The following is a 21,463-nucleotide window of genomic DNA, read 5'->3' as shown; positions in this document are numbered from 1 at the left end:
TATTTTCTGTCAATGCAATTCTCCTGGAAAAAAACAAGGTATGATTTTTGTGGGTACATCATAGAAAAATGACTGATATTGATGTTGCAATGTGATCAGTCCAAACGGTCCAAGACAGGCACAGGGGTGGTGAAAAAAACCTCAGCAGTGAAGGGGTTAAAGTCAAACATTCACCCATTAATCATTAACCCCTCATCATTACCCCTAATCCTCCATCATTAACCCCTTTTCAGCATAATCATAACTCCCCATGTATTCCCTTTCATTATTTTCATCCTCATTTTCCATTGTCCTCTTCATAATATAATCCACCCGACCATAGACCCTCTCCCTCACACGGGCTGATGGGTATTCAGAAGTGTTAATCATACAACAGATAACTTATGAATACTTCTGTGCTGAACCCCATCTTGATCAGAGAGATGCTGATCAGTTCACCTCTGGGTATGTTTGAATTTGACAATGCTTCGACACGCACACAGTATTCCGGGGTGTCCAATGGTTACTGGTGTTGGCGGTCAGAGCATAAATCTCTTTACAGACCTGCTGATCCTATCTGTTCCACTGCTCAGTTTAATTAAAGAAATAACATAAAAGGTTAGGAGCAACGCTCTCAACATGTCCATCAACTTTGTGATTTCACAAGATTCTTGATTCCATGACGTCCTACCCTATATAGGTTTTTTTTTTCCCTATAACTAGATTAATATATTGCAATGTTTGTCAATTAACAGATTTTCATTCTAAATTGTGCTTCCTAGTGAAGAAAGAAATAAGCAGTATTGCACCGCACTATTTAACTTAATTATTATTTTATTACCCTGAAACTTGACTCAGTTTGCTGCTATGACCACAGAAATGATATTACCATTTTTCTTGAAACCTTAGGAGAGAAAAAGTATCATATAATTGGAGCTGGGGGCAAATCTTCCTGCAGTGACTCATTCCCCCGAGGACTCAAATATGTAAGTGACTCAGCAATTATGTTTCATCTAAGCAATTATCAACCAGAGAAACTGTGGATAAAAGATGTTTTTGAAACCCTCTTGTATCCTGCTTCTACACTTCTCTGTTTTTCTTCTTTCTCCTCTGGGAAACTTTAGTTCCTGTTTAAGGGCTTGTTCACACATTTCAGCTTTTCATTCCTAAAACCTAATGAAAAATTCATAGAAAAATAGAAATGGAACAATCTGTAACCGGTGGAACACTGACTACTGGTGCGGGATGATGAAGTATATAGCAGTATTGGTACAGATTATGTTGCAGATTTCTCCCATAGAGAACAAACAATGAACACTGTAACTCTGCAAGATGTGTACATGAAAAACTTAAGACTATTGCATTCTAAAGAGTGAATGTTTCACTTCCACTTTGGGATGATAGGAAACACTGCGGGATGCTCTAATTGTGAAGGAGAGACCAGAAACCGATTTCCAATAGAGCTCCCTATACGGCTGCATTACATGATAGCGATGTCGGTCTACCTGACATGTCAGCTCCTACTAAGTGAAGAAGACCCATTGGTGCCTTCTCTGACCCTGAATGGTCATTATTGGTAAAAAAAAAATGTAAAAAGGATGATATAATCAAGGTATAATGGACAATATTTCAGTTTTCTGGTCTTCCTTCACAGCACTTTGTTTAAACAATTAAAAGTAGCCAAGCTGTCCCATATCAAGCTAGGGAAAGTAAAATTGTTAACTCAAAGGAATTGGCAACTGACTGTAGACATGTCTCAGGACACATGATTGGCTTTATATACTATGAGATACCTTTCCGATTATGCTATTTTAGAAACATTCGATTAAGATGGAATGATTTCTTCACACATTATAATATTGTTGGACTTTTTGTTGGCATGATTGGAATACATGCACTTCAAAGAGCTTAACTGTGACCATTTCATATGAACAATTCCCTTATTTGATCCTCGATTGTATTATCAATTCACACATTTACGTCTGATTTTATTTAATCTGTTGTCAACCACATACCTGATTTTCTTGCAATTCAGTTAAAAAACAATGGATCTTAGGATCAGTTTTTATTGACTTTTAACCGGGTATTAAATGTACAGAACACAAAAAAAGGGGCACATAATGGGAGGCAAATAAGGGAAGATTTAGCAGATAACGAAATGGCCAGATCAATTTCCAGCATACACAACTCTGTTAAATGTATAGAGTGGACATAGAGAGCAAGTAATTCTGAATCCTATAGGTGTAAGCATTAAGGTACATCAGACTGGCAGGCAGTTACAGAGATTGTGAATGTGGAAGAAAACAATTCGACAATGGTCAATGGTCTACCTCAGTGTTTCCCAACTCCAGTCCTCAGGGACCCCTAACAGTGCAGGTTTTCCAGATCACAGGTGAAATAATTATACCACCTGTGAATCTTTCAAAATGTGTCAGTCAGTAATGATTACACCTGTGCTCCAGCAAAGAGATATAGAAAACATGCACTGTTAGGGGTCCCTGAGGACTGGGTTTGGGAAATACTGGTCTAGCTGATGTTAGTCGTCTGTATCCGTACTGTAGACATGTGACATGTGCCTTTAATATCGGATTTTGACGTGTCAACTTTAGATTGCCTGAAGGACTTCATTGAATCAATATAGTATTTCAGACATCTGACTGTTGTTCCAAACATCAGACAAGATCCAAAGACTAACCAAAATGCTCATGTTCTCAAGTTCATTCAGATGAAAGAGTAGCAGACTTATCTGTGTAGATCTTAGTTATGTCTCTGTTTATGATCACACCCAAGTATTTAAGTTGGGTGGGATGCCAGAAAAAAGAGAATGCAGACCTTCAACTATATCTAGAGGTGTTGAGATATTAAGGGCTACTGACTTCGAGTAATCGATTGTAAAGTTTGAGAGAGGTGCGGAATTCAGACATTAGGTTCGGAATCGAGATTACAAAGTTCGTGAGGAGACAAAGAAGGTCATCTGCAAAGAGAGCGAGTTTAAATTCTTTATTGCTCATCCGCAGTCCAGTTATGTCTGGATTTTCTTTATGGACTGCGCTAAGGCTTCCATACATAGGATGAAACTCATTGTGGACAAGGGGCAACTATGTCTTGTTCCGTTTGTAATCCCAACTGAGTCTGACAAGTCTCCATTAACTTTAATCTTTTAGCCGATTTTTTTATAAACGTCTTCAACTCAGTTTTAAAGCTCTCTAGCTGAGGTCTTGCAAGGTTCTGGAACATAAAATTAAGGATAGAATAAATTCTGTTACATTGAACATCTTCATTTTCTCTAGACCTTTAAGCTTGCAAGTGTACATAAAGTTTTTTTCCCAGTTTGTGTCAAAAAAGCAAATTTGAGGATAAATTCTCTCATTCGAATCGCTGTCTGCAACAATATAAAACACCCATCAATCTGACAGATCTTATTTCAGGACTGAATAAAATATACTAGACGTGGCCTTAATTTTAGCATTGTGTTTCTCTTTCATAGTAAATGACTTCTTGAGGGAACAGGAATGCTACCAATTATTTTGCTGTCTCCTCCTGCAAGCATTGACTGATCACATCTTTTATTTGAGTCCCAAAATACTGTGTCCCTTGGCATTAAAATCTAGAAGTTGTTGTAAAACGTTTTGTCCCAGGAAGCCTGAGGTTATGGTTTTCCCCTCTAATAAATCTTCTAGGATATCCATTATTTTCTCTACAACACATGAAAGGTCTTTTGTATGGTGGGCAGAAAGGGTCATTTACTAAACACAGATTATATAGTCATGCATTAAGAGTCTGTGCTGGTCTGTTATTTGTCCACATACAGTAGGTGCATGTCTGCATTACATCAGTAGGTGCGTGTCTAATTAAACGCTGATAATTAGGTCTAGACCGGTATATCTGAGTATATTATGATTGTTGGTGAGAGACATATTGATAGTAGTTTGCTGTTTTTCTGAGACTACTGGGGTGACATTCAAATCTGCGCACGTTGTCTCCGGAATGTCCGCAGAGACACATAGCACCGATGTTATGGCTGGAACCCCCACTCATTTTTCCTCGCTCCCCATAAAAGTGCGAGGAAAAAGTGAGCCGAGATTCCTACTGGCAATTGAATCTCCCTCTTGGTCTCCAGGAAGGTGGAAAAGGCATTCTGATATGTGATTCATTAAAGGATATGGTTTATCCCCGGCAATAACCAGGAACAGCCCCTTAAAGGAGCAGTCTTTATTTCCTGAAAGTCATTTAATTATCGCATCAAGCCACATAAAAATCCCCATTTTTGAATTTGGCAGCAAGACGATGCTATATTGCCTGCATTCAGCAAGAAACCCCCAGATCCGCCCACTTTCAGTCTGCTCCTGTAAATAGATGCAAACCTTGACATCCTGTCCCCCGCACAGAGGCTGCCATCTTGATGAGCGAATCCATGTGCTCCCTGTATAAACAGGTCACACAAAAATAGGAGCATATATACACAAAATGTTATTTACAGGTATTGATGGGCCTGTATCACCAGGTATTACTGGTATTACAGGCCCAGCTGGTAATCATATTGATGGTGTCAATAGCACCAACAACAACCTTATGGACAAAATATGGCCGAACGTGACTTCAACGTCATTAAATAAAACGTTTTGACGGAATTCAAAATGGCGACCGCCATATCAGAAGTTTTTAAAGCGGCAAAGCCGGCTGTCATGTAAGGTAAGTGTAACTGTTGGGGTTAGGAATCATCAGCCGGAATTACTGCTTTAAAAACTTCTGATATGGCGGTCGCCATTTTTAGTGACGTCAAAACGCAGTGCTGTTATTACTTGTGATCAGGATGTTTCAGAGGATAGTCGGATACATCTGTTGCCATTAAAAAGGTAAGTCTGGATTTTTTTAATGTCGCTAAAGTCACGTTCGGCCATATTTTGTCTATAAACTCGTCGCTAAAGTCACGTTCGGCCATATTTTGTCTATAAACTCGTTGTCGGCGTTATCTAATCTAATTAGTAGCCCACTCACAGGCCCACATTTATGCAGCTTTAATAAATGATCTTCACTTTCTCCAAACTTTGACTTTATTTTAATGTTGTCACCTCCATTGCACTCCTCATAAAGACATGATTTTCATATAAATACTTTTGATGTTGATTCATTTATGCTTTGGAAACATCAGAATGAATAAGGCCATCTGATGATGTCTCTGTGAGCTATGATACGTATTGTCCACAAGATGGCAGTGTTTGCACGTTCATTACTTATTTTACTGCAGGAAAATAGAGTGAATGCTTCATTGATTTAATCCAAGATAAAAATGATTGGATATTTAGCTGTGTATTGGATTGTCTGATCATGCATGTTACCATTAGCTTAAACCCATTTGTTTTCTATATAAATATATCCCAGTTTGCTTGTATGCTCTAACTAAATCACCATGCATTATTTTTCTTTCCTGAAGAGATATGTTGAACAGAATGTACAAATGCATTTTTAGATGTAATTTGCATATTCCAGAAATCACTTAAGATCCAAAAAAATGCATGCCTCCTTTTTGGCATGTCTATGGTTACACCCTTTCTCAATTGCGACTATAGGAAAGTTGAATCTTGAATGAGAACGATGGGTGACCTGTTGATGTTTAATACATTGTTACTTTATAGTAATATCTTGTTTATTACCACCATTTATGCTACAATGTTACAAGAATGGTGGTAATAATACCTTAAGTATTAGAATATTATGTGCTATTATAATGTGATATTAAGAAAACATTATAGCCCTGAGTCATTAAGTAGACCAAGGAAAAAAAAAAGTAAAATTGATCCTGGACAAACCATGTTACAAAGCAAGGGGTGAAAATTAGATTATTTTTTGGCACATAAAAAAAATACTGGCTTTTTGTCATGTAACACACAAATACTTGATAACTTTATTTTTAAACTGAAATTTAAAGTTGTTCTAGGACAGGCTTGGCTAATCTGTGGCACTCCAGGTGTTTTGAAATTACAAGTCCCAGCATACCCTTCCAGCAATAAGCTGCTATATATTGGCAAAGCATGCTGGGGCTTGTAGTTTCACAGCACCTGGAGTGCCACAGGTTAGCCATCACTGATCTACGATATGCCCTAACCCCAACTATAAATCTGTCCCTATATTTTAAATGTACCTTACCCCTCCAATGCAACATGGTTTTGCCATGGTGCAAAGTTACTCTTTTTTTTGCTTTGCTCTCCTTAATGACTCGGGCCCTATGTGACTATATTAATTTAACAATAATATATATTTTTTAACTTTATTTGTTCTACTCATATTAAATGTGTCTTAAATTGTGTTCAAATATTACATTATAATGGTAACATATTTATTAATTATACTAATGTCCTAATAATATTATACTCTCGTGATATCTTAAACCAAAAAAATCTAAAATTATAATATTTCAATCATATATAACATAATTATCCCATTCAAATATTAAATATAGTCCGGGCATACTAGTAAATGATTAATATGCCCAAATAGTCTTTTGAATTAATTTTATACACCTTCTTAATGCTATTTATGTTTATTATCATTGTTATTATTTATAGTCTATTTTTTTAGTTTTAATTTTGTATATTTCATATTTTGTTGGTTTTTTAATTTTTTATTTATATTTTCATTTATTTGTTTAGTTTTTATATTACATTTTTATTATTATTATTTTATTATTCCTTTTATCATATTTATTATGTTAGTTTGGTCGTCACAGCCAGACGTCTTCCACATAGTTTGCCACTTCTCTCATCTTTATTTAAAAAGTTATGTTTGTTTTGTTCACTGAAAGGACCACTGAATATGAAATAAACGGGGAAGCTATATGAATGACTATATCTTAACTTTTAGAAATAAGAATGATAAAGTTGACGTTGCCAAATATTTCACATTGTATGTACAGTTGTTATGTAGTTGAGTGCAACCTGTTTTGCTCTATTATCCATCGTATAAATTTTGAAAGCTTCCCAGCAGCATTGTTCTGCAGCCCCATATGGTAGGGAAAACAGAGCCGACATACAATGGGGACTTAGAAGGTGGACAAAAAAATGCAGGTGTGAAAAAAATGATAGAGGGCTTCCTGCTTATGAGAGAAGTTACCGTCTTGCAGGTAAAGGACAGAGCTGGGACATGAGGAGCGACAGAGTGGAGATTAGGACAGTGGCAAGGGTGAACCAGTGTGAGTAGTATAGATGGGCTCTAGTGGTGGGTTTTCGGAGAATGTTTAAAAATGTGATGGCTGGGGGCAAGACTTATAGGACATGGAAGGGAATTGTAAAGAAATTTTATGGAGCCTGGTAGGCGATAAAGGAGTAAGTATTTTCCTTAACCCTAACGTTAAGAGAAGATTTAGAAACACCCTCCCATATGCCCAACTGTTCCTCCTCGTCCAGTGCTCCATAAGGTCCCCATCCCAATTCTGAAACATGAGAAGGTGTATATGAGGCTAGGGAAGTGGGTATAGAATGGTAAAGGGAGGAGATGAGGCCATTGGACGAGGAACCATGGAAACAATATTGCTCAAAGGGGGAGAGCCATCTGGCAGAATCCTGGGGAAGAAAACACGGAAGAAATTACTAATTTGGAGAAACTGACGGAGAGCAGAAAAAGTGGAAACGACACCTTGCACTGGGAGTTCATTAATAAAACTAAGCCTGGATGCAATCCAAGATGAGAAAGGGAGAGGGTTAAGGCCTGGATGAAAGTCGGGGGTTATACCAGAGAGGAAAAAGAGGAGAAGGTGAAGGGGTCAGTTTATCAATATGGTTGCAAGGAGACCATACGGTGAGAGAGAAGTGAATGACCGGACGGGAGTGGGCCTCAGGCTTCCAGGAAGAACGCTGGGACCAGAGGATCATGGAAGCAAAGTGAGAGGAGAGCGAGTCAGATTCTATATCAACACAGACTCTAGAGCCCGGGGGGAATGCCAGTGAATTCATTGTGCCAACTGAGCCGCATAGAAGTATTTGTTTACAGTAGGGAACCTCAAACCACCAGCCATGCTGGAGGGTTGCAAAACCTGTAGGCCAACGAGTTATTTCCTATCAGATAAAGTTAGTAGACAGCTGCTGCAGGTTGGTAAAGGTCCTAGGAGGGATATGGATAGGTAACGTTTGAAATAAATATGACAGTCGGGGAAGTATGTTCATCTTTTTGGAGGTTATGCAGCCAATCTAGGAGCTAAAGAAGGCAGACCAAGCGGATAAGTCTCGGTTAATCGTAGCTATAAGGGGCAAATAGTTATCCTTGAAAAAAGAGTCCAAATTCCTGGTGACAAGTATACCTAAATATCGGAATTTCTGAGGTTGCCATTATTCATATTCATTTTAAAATGAGAAGGGGTCCCAAACCGCTGTATTTCATTAAAGAGATTGGGAAGAGAGGTCAAGGGACGAGAGATAGAAAGCAGATTGTCGTCTGCATACAAAGCAATTTTACAGTTATTACTACCAATTTTGATACCAAAATAATCAGGGTGGAGACAACTCCTAGCAGCTAAGAGTTCCATGGTAGGTGTGAAAATGAGGGGAGAAAGGGGGCAAACCTTGCGGGTACCATTAGCAATACTGAATGGAGAAAAAAGAGTCCATTAACCAAAACTGAAGCTGAGGGATTTCTGTATAGAGCAGAGATGCTGGGTAGATGTTCGCCCTCTACATCAAAAGACTGCAAGACGCACATCATGAAGGGCCAACCAATTCAATCAGAATCATTTTTGGCATCTAAAGTCATCAACAGTGCAGGAATCTTGGTAGTATTAATATGGTGAATAAGATCGATTGCTCTCCTGGTGTTGATCCAGATGAACCAGCTCAGGCAGCTGTGGATAGAGCCTGGTAGTCAAAATCTTGATAAATTATTTTAGATCAACATTCCGGAGAGAATTCGGCTTAAAGCTCCCACACATTGTTGGGTCCTTGCCCTCTTTATGGATAACTGACATCGTAGCAGCGGTAGAGGCCGAACCAAATGACCCAACATTTTTTATAAAATTAAACAGATCTGTGAGTTTAAGGATAAGAGAGCCAGCGAATTTCTTATAGTAGAAATACCTGAAAGCCATCTGGACCCGATGTTAGGGGCATAGGCAGAAACCAGGGAGAGTTGAAGGTTACCCAGGGAACCTACCACAATTAAAAATCTACCTTCAGGATCAGAGTATGAATGCTCAACAGTAAAAGGGACTCCCTTTTATTTTATTGGTGTGGAAGAGAAAAGAAGTCTGAGGGAATAATTTAGTTTTAAGCATAGTGTGAGGGGACTTGAGTCTGTTTCCTGAAGGAAAACAATGTCATAATGACCCCGGTTAAATGCATTCAGCATCACTGAACGTTTCTTTGGAGAATTGAGGTCATTAATATTAACAGAGAGATTACAAAGATGTGAGTGAATGTAAACTCACAAGACAAGTCAAAGTAGTCCAGATTAATCTGAGAATGCGCGACAGAGGAGCATAGCGTCTGCCAGTCAGATTAGGGGGAGTCGTCAGAGGGATGAGAAGAACGGACAACCAGAGAAAAGGGAAAAAGAGAAAGGAAAGAAAAGACTGAGGAAAATCCAAGTGAAGAGAAACAGAAAAAAACTTGTAGGAACAGGATGGGAATAAAACATTGGAATGAGCAAAGGAAGGGGTTGGTAGTAGTTCGGGGGCCAATGGGTAAGAACGCCATATGACAAGGGGATGGGAAGGACAAATGAGAAGGCCGGAGTAGAAAAGGGTGTATTCTAACAATATTTCAAGGGTGGAGGCTACATGCCAGTGAGTGAGACTATGAGGAGTAAAGCAGGATTAACACCAAACAAGCGGACTTGGGAGACTGATGAAATTGTGATTGATAGATGAAATTGTTGACAGTGAGGTAGATTTGAGGGACAGTGGTGATCTGGGATGAGGGAAGATAAGCTCTGTCTTTGACATGTTGACCTTTAGGTAGTATTCAGACATATAAGTAGATATAGCAGGGATGCATTACAGAAGGTCAGAGGTAATTTTGGATTTTTGGGTTTCATCAACGTTGAAGTGGTACTGGGAAAATGAGTTCACCAAAAGAAGAGGTGAATATATATAATGAATGGATATAGAATGGCGCTCCTGAATGTGTTCTGCCTATTGTATTGTATTGTGCAAAGCTCGACTAAGTCCCTATCAAGAAAATATGCTCCAATAACAATGCAATGCAATCAAAATGCAAACTAAATATATATGAAGCGCTAACATGAATCCACAGGACATGAGATCTTCTTTTTCAGCGAAGTGCCATATAATCATCTTCCGCAGACTCTTCTAGTATACAATAACTAAAACATAAACTCAATATACAGAACATATAGTGTAGTCTGTATCATCAAAATCAGAGTTCAAACAACATAAATAAGAAGTATGTGGAAATGAATCTTCAGAGTGAAGAAGAGGAACCTTGTCCGAGTAATATAGCAATCACCCATGTAGCATAACCTTCATGTGATGATATGGGGGCTTATACCCCCTAGGAAATATGCTTACAAGAGGGTTTCTTGTTGTGGTCCTATCAGTCATATCATAGTATTCGTAGACTTTTAAAGCATAAAATTCAATTTGTGCAAAAAGAAAGGAGCTAAGCAATACCTGAAAGAAAATATATTTGTTGAAAACAAGTTTAAATTGTTCAAAACTGTTTTAAAAAAAAGTGTAAGCAAGCTACAGTTCTTCTGAGTGATTTGTAGTCTGGTTAGTAGATATATTGTAGTATAAAAAAGGTTTGCGAGCATGGAATCTTGTCTCTGCAGCTTGGTAATAAATGATAATGCGGATAGGCAGTGTGACCTCAAACATGCACTTCTGTTAATGAAGGCGCACTGTAAAGAAAGCAAGGTTTAAAACACCCTCCTGCTATCCTTAGCTCCACAGACTGGCAGAAGTCATCCAATGAATTCCATGGGGTAAATTTATCAAGCTGCGGGTTTGAAAAAGGGGAGATGTTGCCTATAGCAACCAATCAGATTCTAGTTATCATTTATGTATTGCATTCTACAAAATGATAACTAGAATCTAATTGATACATTTACCCCATGTGTATAATTTCCATGTGTATAATTTGCCAGTTCTGTTGAATCATTCAGTCTGACAATTAAGAATGTTGTGCTTTGACACTTGTTCTGCTGACCTTATTTGCCAGAAAGTCATCATGTTTAGTGACACAGGGCGAAAAATAATGCAGTCTTCACCGCACATTTGAAACTGAGATGACACTTCTGGTTCAGCCTCTATGCATGCGTACCTCTTGTCCTATTGGATATAGCCAGATAAAAGCCTGGTGATAGGAAAGTAGATGTTGTTTTGACAATAATAATAATAATTTAATCCATATTAGCGGGTTAGTATGTACATCACCGAATCCGATGTACAGGGTAAGAGAGCGCACAGGAGGCAAACACTGCTGGGTGCTCAGATAATGAATTGAAAACTCAATAATGGAGTAGATCAGTCAACTGCTTAGTCAAATAAATAAATTGAGTAAAATGAAAACAGTTGATTCAAATAAATAATGATAGATAATACGATGCATTCTCTGTCAGCCATTAGCTCCATAAATAAGATGCTGCAGACTGCGTTCCCTTTTCTCCTATGCCGCCGTCTGTAAACAGCTTTGCAGCCAGCAAGATGATCATATAGTGATTATTTTCTCTACAACCCTCACTGGCACTTGAGATGAAAGAGAGTGGAGTAATGTTTGTTCCCTGATAATGTACATAACAATATTCTACTCAGAGTGGTGAGGTTATGGAAAAGATGTAAACTCCAATGCTTGACGGATATTATAGTTTGGCTGCTGCCACGTAACCGCGTCGCTCTACTAAGCAAAGCCTGGGGAAGACGAGTTTCTGCTGCTTGGCTTCACCAGGGAATAAGTCGGCTTTATCTGAGATAAAGCTGCACAGGTGAGCAGAGGAATGTGTGCTCTGTAAGTGTGAATGCGATATCTAGCTAACAATGTTCCTGATGCATGAGGAAGTAGCGGCACATTGTATTGTGTCCAGAGTCGCTGGAGGAGGTATTAGGGAAGTATGTGTCTGATAACACTGTAGATATGGGCATCTGGTAGGTTTTGTCCACCGCCTTACACTGTTTACTATACCTGGATACTCTTCAGGATCTCATCTCTAAGTGCTAGCAAAGTAATTTCAAGCTGGTAATTTGAAGACTGTTTACGGCCTTCTCCGTAGTTTGTAGTCCTCAGCCAGTTTTATGTCACGTGTTTTAATTTGTCTTTTAAAATCGTGTTTTAAAATGTTCTAAACTATATTAAATTACACATTAGTCATTAAAAATATAATTGTAGTAATAAAGAAAGTTCTTTGAATACCATGAAATCTATGGTCAAAGTGTAGCGCCCTACGGGAAATGACAGCTGCACAATCTGTCCACCTACCATTCACAGGGTGGCACCTCTTCAAGGGCACTGCTCCAGGGGCACTCTGCCACACAAGGACAAATGCAGCCTTCACATACTATGCCCCCTGGTGTCATTAAGTTTGACTTGGTTGTGCTAGGAGTATGTTTCTCAAAGGCCAGAATTGTAATTAATGCAATGTCCTAAATGGTTGCCAACATTTGTAACAAGGAAAACATTGTTTGTACATATACAGGTGCAGCACTTATTGTTTGGTCTAAAGGTGCAGTCCAGTGACCATTGAAAGTGGTGAGATCGCTAGTTTGTGCCTTGGCCCGCCACCTCCATTCTACCTTGCTGGTAGGGTGACATGTTAAGTAACAACGGTGTGATTAACACACTGCAGTATTGGAGGTCCATCATGTCAGTCACCAAACCAAAATGTACTTCATCTGTAGGTGAGCACGACGTCCAGGTTTACAGGTATTTGTCCAAAGATCACAAAAGGAGTTTTCTGGCAGAAAGATTGTTTGTTTTTTTGTTGTTGTTTTTTTTTTTTTACTTTCTCTGTAAGAATGTACAATAAGTCTGATGAAAAATAAGTATCTATAAAAGATTTTTTTCTTTTGCCGGTCAAAGATTTCTCTTGTGACTCACAGACCCTCTTCTGTGACTATTGACAGAGCTATTTTTAAAAACCGACAAATGAGAGTATTTCTTTAACAGATTGGACCTGAGCTGGTTCCTGCACTTAGAAACAGAGTGCGTTTCTCTGAAAAGTTTTTGACTACCAGGAAAGTAGGGTGTACATTCTAGCACTGCAAGGGAATATAGGTGTCAGGTTAAGCTGGGGCATATGACTTACTGGGGTGGGAGCAGATTGGATTCCTTGAATGAACTGCAGCAGGTACAACAGTGACATGAAGATCTAGTGTGGAAAAGAAGTGAGACAGTGAGGGAGAGAGAGAGAGACAGACTGAGAGGAAATAAAGGCAAAAATCATCATCATCATTTAGATATTTATATAGCGCCACTAATTCCACAGCACTGTACAGAGAACTCACTCACATCAGTCCCTGCCCCAATAGAGCTTACAGTCTAAATTCCCTAACACAGACAGACTAGAGACAGTTTTTTTTGATAGCAGCCAATTAAGTGAATTGCAATCAGGTACATCAGCCCCTCCCACAGAAGTGTTTGTAATCAGGTCTGTGCGATCATCATCATCATCGCCATTTATGTAGCGCCACTGATTCCGCAGCACTGTACAGATTCTCATTCTCAATATTCACATCAGTCCCTGCCCCATTGGAGCTTACAGTCTTAATTCCCTAACATACACACACACAGACAGAGATTGAGAGAGAGAGACTAGGGTCAATTTTGATAGCAGCCAATTAACCTACCAGTATGTTTTTGGAGTGTGGGAAGAAACCAGAGCACCCGGAGGAAACCCACGCAAACACAGGGAGAACATACAAACTCCACACAGATAAGGCCATGGTCGGGAATTGAACTTATAACCCCAGTGTTGTGAGGCAGAAGTGTTAACCACTGAGCCACCGTGCTGTCCGTACACAGAAGGTGGAAAATTACGTTAGTAGATAGAGACTCATTGGTACTACATTTACTTTTCAATATTTTTTTCAATGTATTTTTAAAACAAGGTTAATATAATTGGTAAACCCCACCCCACCCTAATCAAAAAGCCTAGATCCACCCTAGTATTGAAGCCGTCTGTTGCCAGGGGCAGAAGCTGCATTGCTAAAGACTTGAAGAAATGTATCTGGAGCCACTTGACAAATGGATGACCAGGGTTTTATTAAAATGTGGTAATGTCATATCAGGAGAGGAGAGTAAGACTGGGTACACACTATACACAATTTCTCCTGATGTGATATCCTTTAAAAAAGTCTCGATCAGCGTGCCGATTCCTGTGTACACACTAAACATGTGTTACACGATTTACTTTCAAATCTGTGCTCTTCATCTGTTGTAACCATTGGCTCACAAGATGGTGACTCTGCACACTCGATAGAGATCTATGGACACTGCCGGTCTTGAGTATATACACACTGCAGAATTGGAATGTCATTGTTCCATCGTTGAACGAGATTTTTAGTTTGGTTTAAAAATCAAGTGAAACGATGCGATGTTCTTTGGAACGATAATCGTTCATCGTTGGAGTGCACACACTAATGCAATATTGGGTGAGCGTTCGTTTATCGTGTTATTGGCCCAATAATCAACTGAAAACCCTGTAGTGTGTACCTAGCCTAAAGAAATTGGGGAGTGTAGTTATTGCAGAGAGAGGTGTAAAGTTGTTGATAATAAAAATTGAGATTTCTGCAGGTAGAGCTCAATAGCAAAGGGTTAAAGTAATGGGGGAGAGCTTGCAGGTGATGATCTGTGAGGGGGATAACAGAAACTGAGCATCGTCTAAGTGCAAGGCATTGGCCCTCCTGATGAGTAGGAGTCAGTCCATTGGGACAGGCCCAGAGTGGAGGTATGGGGATGTTGAAATCACCCAAGAGAATGGTAGGGGGAGCCAGGCAGAAAAATGTTTAAGAAATTGTTTGAGATGTCGGGGGCGAAACATCACAGCAACACGCAGAGAGAATGGGTTGAACTTAGAGGTGTGGGTGAAGGGGAGACCTTTGTATTAAAGGTTTGCAGGTGAGGCAGTGTCTGCTTGTGTCAACCTTATTTTTGTTATTGCCAGAAGGTTCAGGTTGGTTCCAGAGATCTTGGATATAGCTTAGTTTGTTACAATCAGAACCTGCATTTAATAGGACATGTCTAAAGGATTTTAAAAGTGATGATGTGTTTTGAGGTTTGCTGGATTTCTATAGTGTTCTGAATTAAAGTGATGTCTGTGGGAGATATAGGGCTGACCTGTACATGATGATATATCACCAGCTAATAGAAGGAGAGAGATAGAAAGGTTTGTGAGTCTTCATTCTCTGCCGACAGGTTGAGGATGTTACAGTTGAAGAATAAAGATAGAAAAAAAATGTCATGAGTGTTAATTACAAATTAGTGAGGGGGCAATATGGATAAAGTGGTGTGATGTAGGGAGGGTGAAGGATGTTATAGTTCTGAGGATGTTGCTATGGAGGGATAGTGAGAAAAACAATTTGCTCATCTTGTGAAGGAATAAACATATAATTGTACAGCGCTTCATAATATGTTAGTGTTATTTTATTACGGGACAGTAAGATAGTTGTTACAAGTTTTTATGCAGATCGCACTAATTGCAGATGTTGTACCAGCCCTTTAAGCCCCTACCACCGCTTCCAGAAGTGATCAGTGAGAGAAAACTGAATGGGGAAGGGAACGTTCAGCGCCGTAGATAGAGGTCAGCATATGATTGATTTTGATCCACTCACAATCAACCAAAACTCTGTCTTCAGCAGAAAGTAACACAAATGAAAACCTGGCAAAGCTACATATCTGCAACTGTGACGTCGTTCCACTGCAGTAACTGTGTATCTGTAAATCTTTCTGCAACCAGACTTGGTGCCCAGCAGATTTTTACATTAACACTGAAAATAGCTGCTGCTTAATTGATGATGTATTTTGTCTGTTTATTTCTGACCTTGTCTCCTTGATAATGCATTGGTGTAAAACACGTGAAGTATAATTCTAAAAAGAAAAGACAGGTGGCAGTATAGCTTCCTTCCAGTGGAGGCAGTTTCACCTAAGTACACTGTTAATGTATTGAATTGCATTCAGTGATCTAGATATAAGGATATACTTTTATGTAAAAAATATTATCATTACACATCCTTTCGTAGGTTTTTGTTACCATTTTACCATATATCCACAAATATTCCACCTTTCCAGCCAGTAGGAATTGTCTCTTTCACTTGAAATCGGTCTGCATTCGTAGATCATATATCTGAAAATAACCCCAGTATGTATTGGATACATCCCATAAGTAATTTTTATTGGGGTTTTTACAAAACAATGAGATTGAAACATACCAAGAGAATGTATAAACATACTGTATATATGTGAAATTCAATAGAGTTTACACATAATAATAGAAAGACTTAGATTAATTCTCTAAAATCCGGTATGTCATTTATGGAAAAGAAAAAGAAAAATGTTGTTTGTTTTTATTTTTCAGAGGGAGGGGGAGACGAACAATAGGGGAAGGAAAGGGAGGTAATGGGGAGGGGAACAGGAGAATATTCTACTCATTGTATTATGCCTCAGATTGTAGGGTAGAGAAGCATTGACCCGTATGGCTATATGAATAACGAATTAAATCAGAATTTTCCAGAACTTATATGCGCAGTGATCCTTCTTAAACCTGACAGGGGAGCCTATCCAAACCAACATAGATTTGTCAACCAGATGTCAAGGGAGGTTCAGCATCATAGTGATTCGTCCAGGAAGACCATGTGTTTTTGAAGTTGTCTTTGAGGAGAGCTGTGATGCTTTCCATCCTATAAACTGACCAAACTTTGTTGATAGTGGCCGAGAGTGAGGGGGGAGAGGTGTTTTTCCATAGAGCGGCAATTAAACATTTAGAGGCATTTAATATATGATTAATAAGTTTTTGCGTGGAGCGACTAAACTCTTAACAACTTTTTATAATGGTCAGTAAAAGAGCTGGAAAGGAAACATGCCATTCACCCAGTTTAAATGGAATCGAAGACATTGTGCAGGATATTGACATTCAGGCTACAGTTTTAAAGGGTAGATTTAAAGAGAAACACTATCCGTTCTTCCTTGTCCGCACATCACTGAATCGGGTCAAAAAAGTTGCAAAAATAAAGCCTTTCTAAAACATAAACTAAGAATCACAGCCATACTCACGGAGTTCTGTCTTTCATTAATACCCAGATACATTCAGTTCCATTGTCTTATCAAATAAGCTATACAAAAACAATGGAACATTCTTCATCATGATTTTTTTCTGAAACAAATTCTTACTAAAAGTCTAAGAGGTATATTTACTAAACTGCGGGTTTGAAAAAGTGGAGATGTTGCCTATAGCAACCAATCAGATTCTAGCTATCATTTATTTAGTACATTCTACAAAATGACAGCTAGAATCCGATTGGTTGCTATAGGCAACATCTCCACTTTTTCAAACCCGCAGTTTAGTAAATCTAGCCCTAAGTGTTGTATACAAAGGTGGAAAAGTCATTAACAATTCTTTAGAAGCTAGGTACATTAATACAATACCTGCAACATAAAAGGTTCAGAAAGATTTATTGTCCACTGCATTAATTGGCAGTTTTAAGTGTGGATTACCTATTGTTCTTTCTGCAATTTTTTTTTAGAAATAAGTAAAAACTTTCCAATCCTTTATGACAAAGGAGTCTTTCCCAATCACTGCATTAATAAACTGTAACTCTGGTTGTGTGATCTGATCACCTGTGGAATACAGGATGTGAGTAGAACACCTCAATACCTTGGTTTTACGTAAGAGGAATGTTCTCAAGGGTTATCAATCACATAGGCGTCTGGATTCAGTGCTTCATGTTCCGTAATAATTCTTTTTTGACTCACATTTACCAGCATTGAGCAAAGTGACCTTCAGACAAAAACAACTCATTCCAAAAATTAAAAATGTGAAGAGCTCTTAGATCATTAAATTATGTTCCATGATTCCCAAAAGCTTGAGGTAATGTTTTGAATTTACACTATAAAGTTACTTATCTATATATCCTGCACCTCCTTTTTTTTTCCTTTTTTCTTCCACTGTTATGGGCATAATCTTGTCAAATAGTGACTTGTATTGCTGGAAGTGAGCATTGTTCCAATATACAAAATCATAGTACTGTAGTAAGTCATTTAATGACATAATCACAGTATCATACAGCTAAGTCTGGAAATATTTGTATAGTGACACACTTTTCATAATTTTTGCTCTGTATGCCACCACAGTGAATTTGTAATTAAGCAATGGATATGCGATTGAAGTGCAGACTTTGAGCTTTATTTGAAGGTATTGAACAAAAAATATTATATGAAAAGTTTTGGAATTTTTTTACAGCTATTTGTATACACAGTTTCCTACTTAAAGAAGCTCAAATCCATTGTCAGCTGGTCATTGCGCTGGGATGGAAAGGTCTTACACTCTGGGAAGGATACTTTTGGTAACTTTAATAAAGACACAAAAACCAGGCAAATCTGCTGGAGAGAGCAGCCTGTAAAAAGGAAATCTCCATATATATATGTTTTTATCAGTATTATTATCGTAGATTTGTAAGGCGCCACAGTGCTCTCCAGCGCCGTACAGTAAGGAAAGTAGGAGATACAGTAAACGGGGACATACAAAGTTGACATAAATGCAGACCTGAAAACAAATGGTAGGGAGGGAGGGACCTGCTCATTAGAGAGCTTACATTGTAATTTAAAGAAGACATAGCTGAAACCAGAGGAGCGAGTGTGGCTCAGAGTGGAGATTGTGACAGCAGTTATAGAGGTGCATTACTGTGAGCAGTAACGGTGGGCGTAGGGTAATTGCTAATAAAGAAGTGGGTTTTCAGAGGGTATCTAAAGATTTGAAGGCTGTGGGAAAGTCTGATTGGGTGTGGTAGGGAATACCATAAGTGGGGAGCAGCATGGGAGAAGTGTTGTAGGTGGCAGTGAGAGAGGGTTACCAGAGACGAGACAAGGCGCAGGTCAGAGGTTGATCTAAGAGAACGGAAGGAGAGTATTTTGATATGAGATTTGAGATGTTTGATGGGGTGGTGTTGTTGAGGGCTTTGTAGTTAATGGTGAGTAATTGGATTCTGGAGTACATAAGGAGCCTGTGTAGGTATTTGCAAAGTGGTGCTGCAGATATAGAGCTATGAGAGGAAGATCAATATTGCAGCAGCATTTAAGATGCAGTGAAGTGAAAATAGGTGGGTGAGGGGATTGCCAGATAACAGGAGGTTGCAGTTGTCTGGGCTGGACTTTAGAGAATGGATAAGAGTTTTGGTTACATCTTGGGTAAGAAAAGAGAGAGTATAAGGTTGAGGGATTGTTTATCACAGTGGGTGGAAGATGAGGTCCACTTGGAGAGACCAAAGGTGGAAGAATTTTAGTGGCAGCAGAAAAAAGTGGGGTTATCAGTGGGAATCTTGAAATCACCTAGTATGATAGTTGTCAGGTGAAAGATAGTAGGTAAGTGAGCCATGCAGCACAGTTGTCAAGGAATGAGGAAACTTGACCAGGGGTTGATAAGTGAAAACAACACAAAGGTGGAGAGAATAAAATAGATGGCTAGTGTGGCAGGGTTCAGAGAGTATGACTCTTGCAGCTTGGAAAACGTAGAATGCTTACTCTACCACCTTCTCTGTTTCCTTGTCTGGGAATGTGGCTGAGGAAGACTCTGTTACGGACTTACCTTATCCCCGCCGCTCCGTCCAGCCGCACTTCCGCATTCAGGACCATGTGACCGCACCCGGAGGCGGTCACATGACCACAACCTAGAGGCGGGGATTTTGAATCCCCTTCTGTATAAAAACCTCACTCTGACACTCGCTGAGTGTCAGAGCAACACTTACCTGTTCCTGGCTCCTGCTCTTCGTGGATTGCAGTGCCTTCCTGTTTCCAGTGTCTCCTGTGTGCTGATCTCTGCCTGTTTGACTTCCCTGGCTCTCTAATCCCTGTGTACCGACCCGGCTTGCTGACCATTCTCCTATTCTTGTGACCCGTGTACCGAACCTGGCTTGTTGACTCCGAGTTGCCTTCTGATTCTGCCTGACTCCAGTCCTGTGTACCGAACCGGCTTGTTGACTCCGCTACCACCGCTTCACTCCGCTGTACTACATCTTGAGGCGAACCTGGGGACCGCGACCTGCGACTCCCGGCAGCGAAGCCCACCCCGCCTTGCGGCGGTTCTTGGTGAACACCGGGGAGATCGTTAGACTCCGCACCTCAGGTAAGCCAGCGCTAATCAAGATTAGTAATATAGTATCCAGAATCTGTTACAGACTCCCCCATAGGGTCAGAGGATGTAAGCCAAGTTTCTGTAATGGCAATGAGGTTGAGGGAGTTAGAAATTAATAGATCATGAATGTATGCGAGTTTGTTACAAACAGATCTGGGGGTAAATGTATGAAACGTCGATTTTTACAAGTTGCCGGAAATCAGCGACTCTGCAGGTGAAATTTAAATCAGAGATGGCCTGTAAAGGCAAACATGCCTTTACAAGCCATTGCCGCTCTTCCCTGCAAAGTCGCCAATTTCCTGTGATTTGCAGATATTGACGGTTCATATATTTACCCCCTTGTGTTCCAAAGTGCACAGGAGAAGGGAATAGAGGTTAGTGGAGATACAAAGTTGGTGTGATTGGATGTACGAAATGGATGGAAAGTTTTGAAACGAAAAGCAAGAGCAGATAGTGGGAATTGCATGAGGCCCAGGAACAGGTAAAATGTTGCCAGCAGCCGTGAGAGGGAGCAGGCTGAGAAAGTGGGCATTTGAGGATGATTTGTGGGTGTGAGGTTTATTTGTGTTATGTAGGCAGGTGAGTGTGGTTTGTGCAGGAAACAAAGCATACAGACCCTCAAGTGTATCAGGTTGCCTATCACTGGTATACATGTTTCTATACTTTTGTTTAAGACTGTGAAAATCCCTTTTAGTGGCGAGGAAGCACAGATGTTCTTGCTTTACCCTTCTCTTTATCTCTGTTCCCCTTTCTTCAGCATCTTTCTCTGAGTCAAATAACCGATAGAGAAGAAACAGGACAAATTCACAGGGTCAAATCCGGTTGTGTTTAGGTGGTCTCTGTGGCTTCTCTTATCTGATGGGCCGCATATCTTTTACTATTGGGCTCTTTTGCATATGCTATTAGGTGTTTTGCTGTGTATGTGGCGGACTATTTAGGCTCATGTAGCCATCTACGGTTTGTCTCAAACCATGACCCGCAGACTTATTTTTAATTTGCAAAACATACCAAGAAGGACTCAATGGGTATAGCTTTGAGCAGAGACGGGAGAGGTGGATTTGTTAGAAGCTTTGAAATATTTATCAAGTGTCTCAACAAGGTACAGGAGGGGAACATTCTATAGAGGTACAGAAGTAATAGAACGAGATGGCATGCACTAGAGCAGTAGGGTGGTAGGTTCATGGAAAATTTGAGAGTTAGTAGA

The 21,463-nt window shown here is 39.5% G+C and overlaps 1 protein-coding gene across 2 annotated transcripts in view; it reads left to right on the top strand.

Moving 5' to 3' along the window:
* LOC142097549 (ankyrin repeat and fibronectin type-III domain-containing protein 1-like) overlaps nucleotides 1-21,463 on the top strand; it is a 274,419-nt gene that overhangs the window by 10,456 nt on the left and 242,500 nt on the right. For both annotated transcript variants that reach the window (XM_075179471.1, XM_075179472.1), the window contains exon 2: nucleotides 889-965. In XM_075179471.1, the coding sequence (XP_075035572.1) occupies nucleotides 964-965 (2 nt within the window). In that variant the 5' untranslated portion in view covers nucleotides 889-963. The remainder of the gene's footprint in view (nucleotides 1-888; nucleotides 966-21,463) is intronic.

Source organism: Mixophyes fleayi, chromosome 7 (genome assembly GCF_038048845.1).
Source record: "Mixophyes fleayi isolate aMixFle1 chromosome 7, aMixFle1.hap1, whole genome shotgun sequence".
Lineage (NCBI taxonomy): Eukaryota > Metazoa > Chordata > Amphibia > Anura > Limnodynastidae > Mixophyes > Mixophyes fleayi.
Note: the sequence above shows the minus strand (reverse complement) of the source record. Positions and strands in the feature narration are given on the sequence as shown.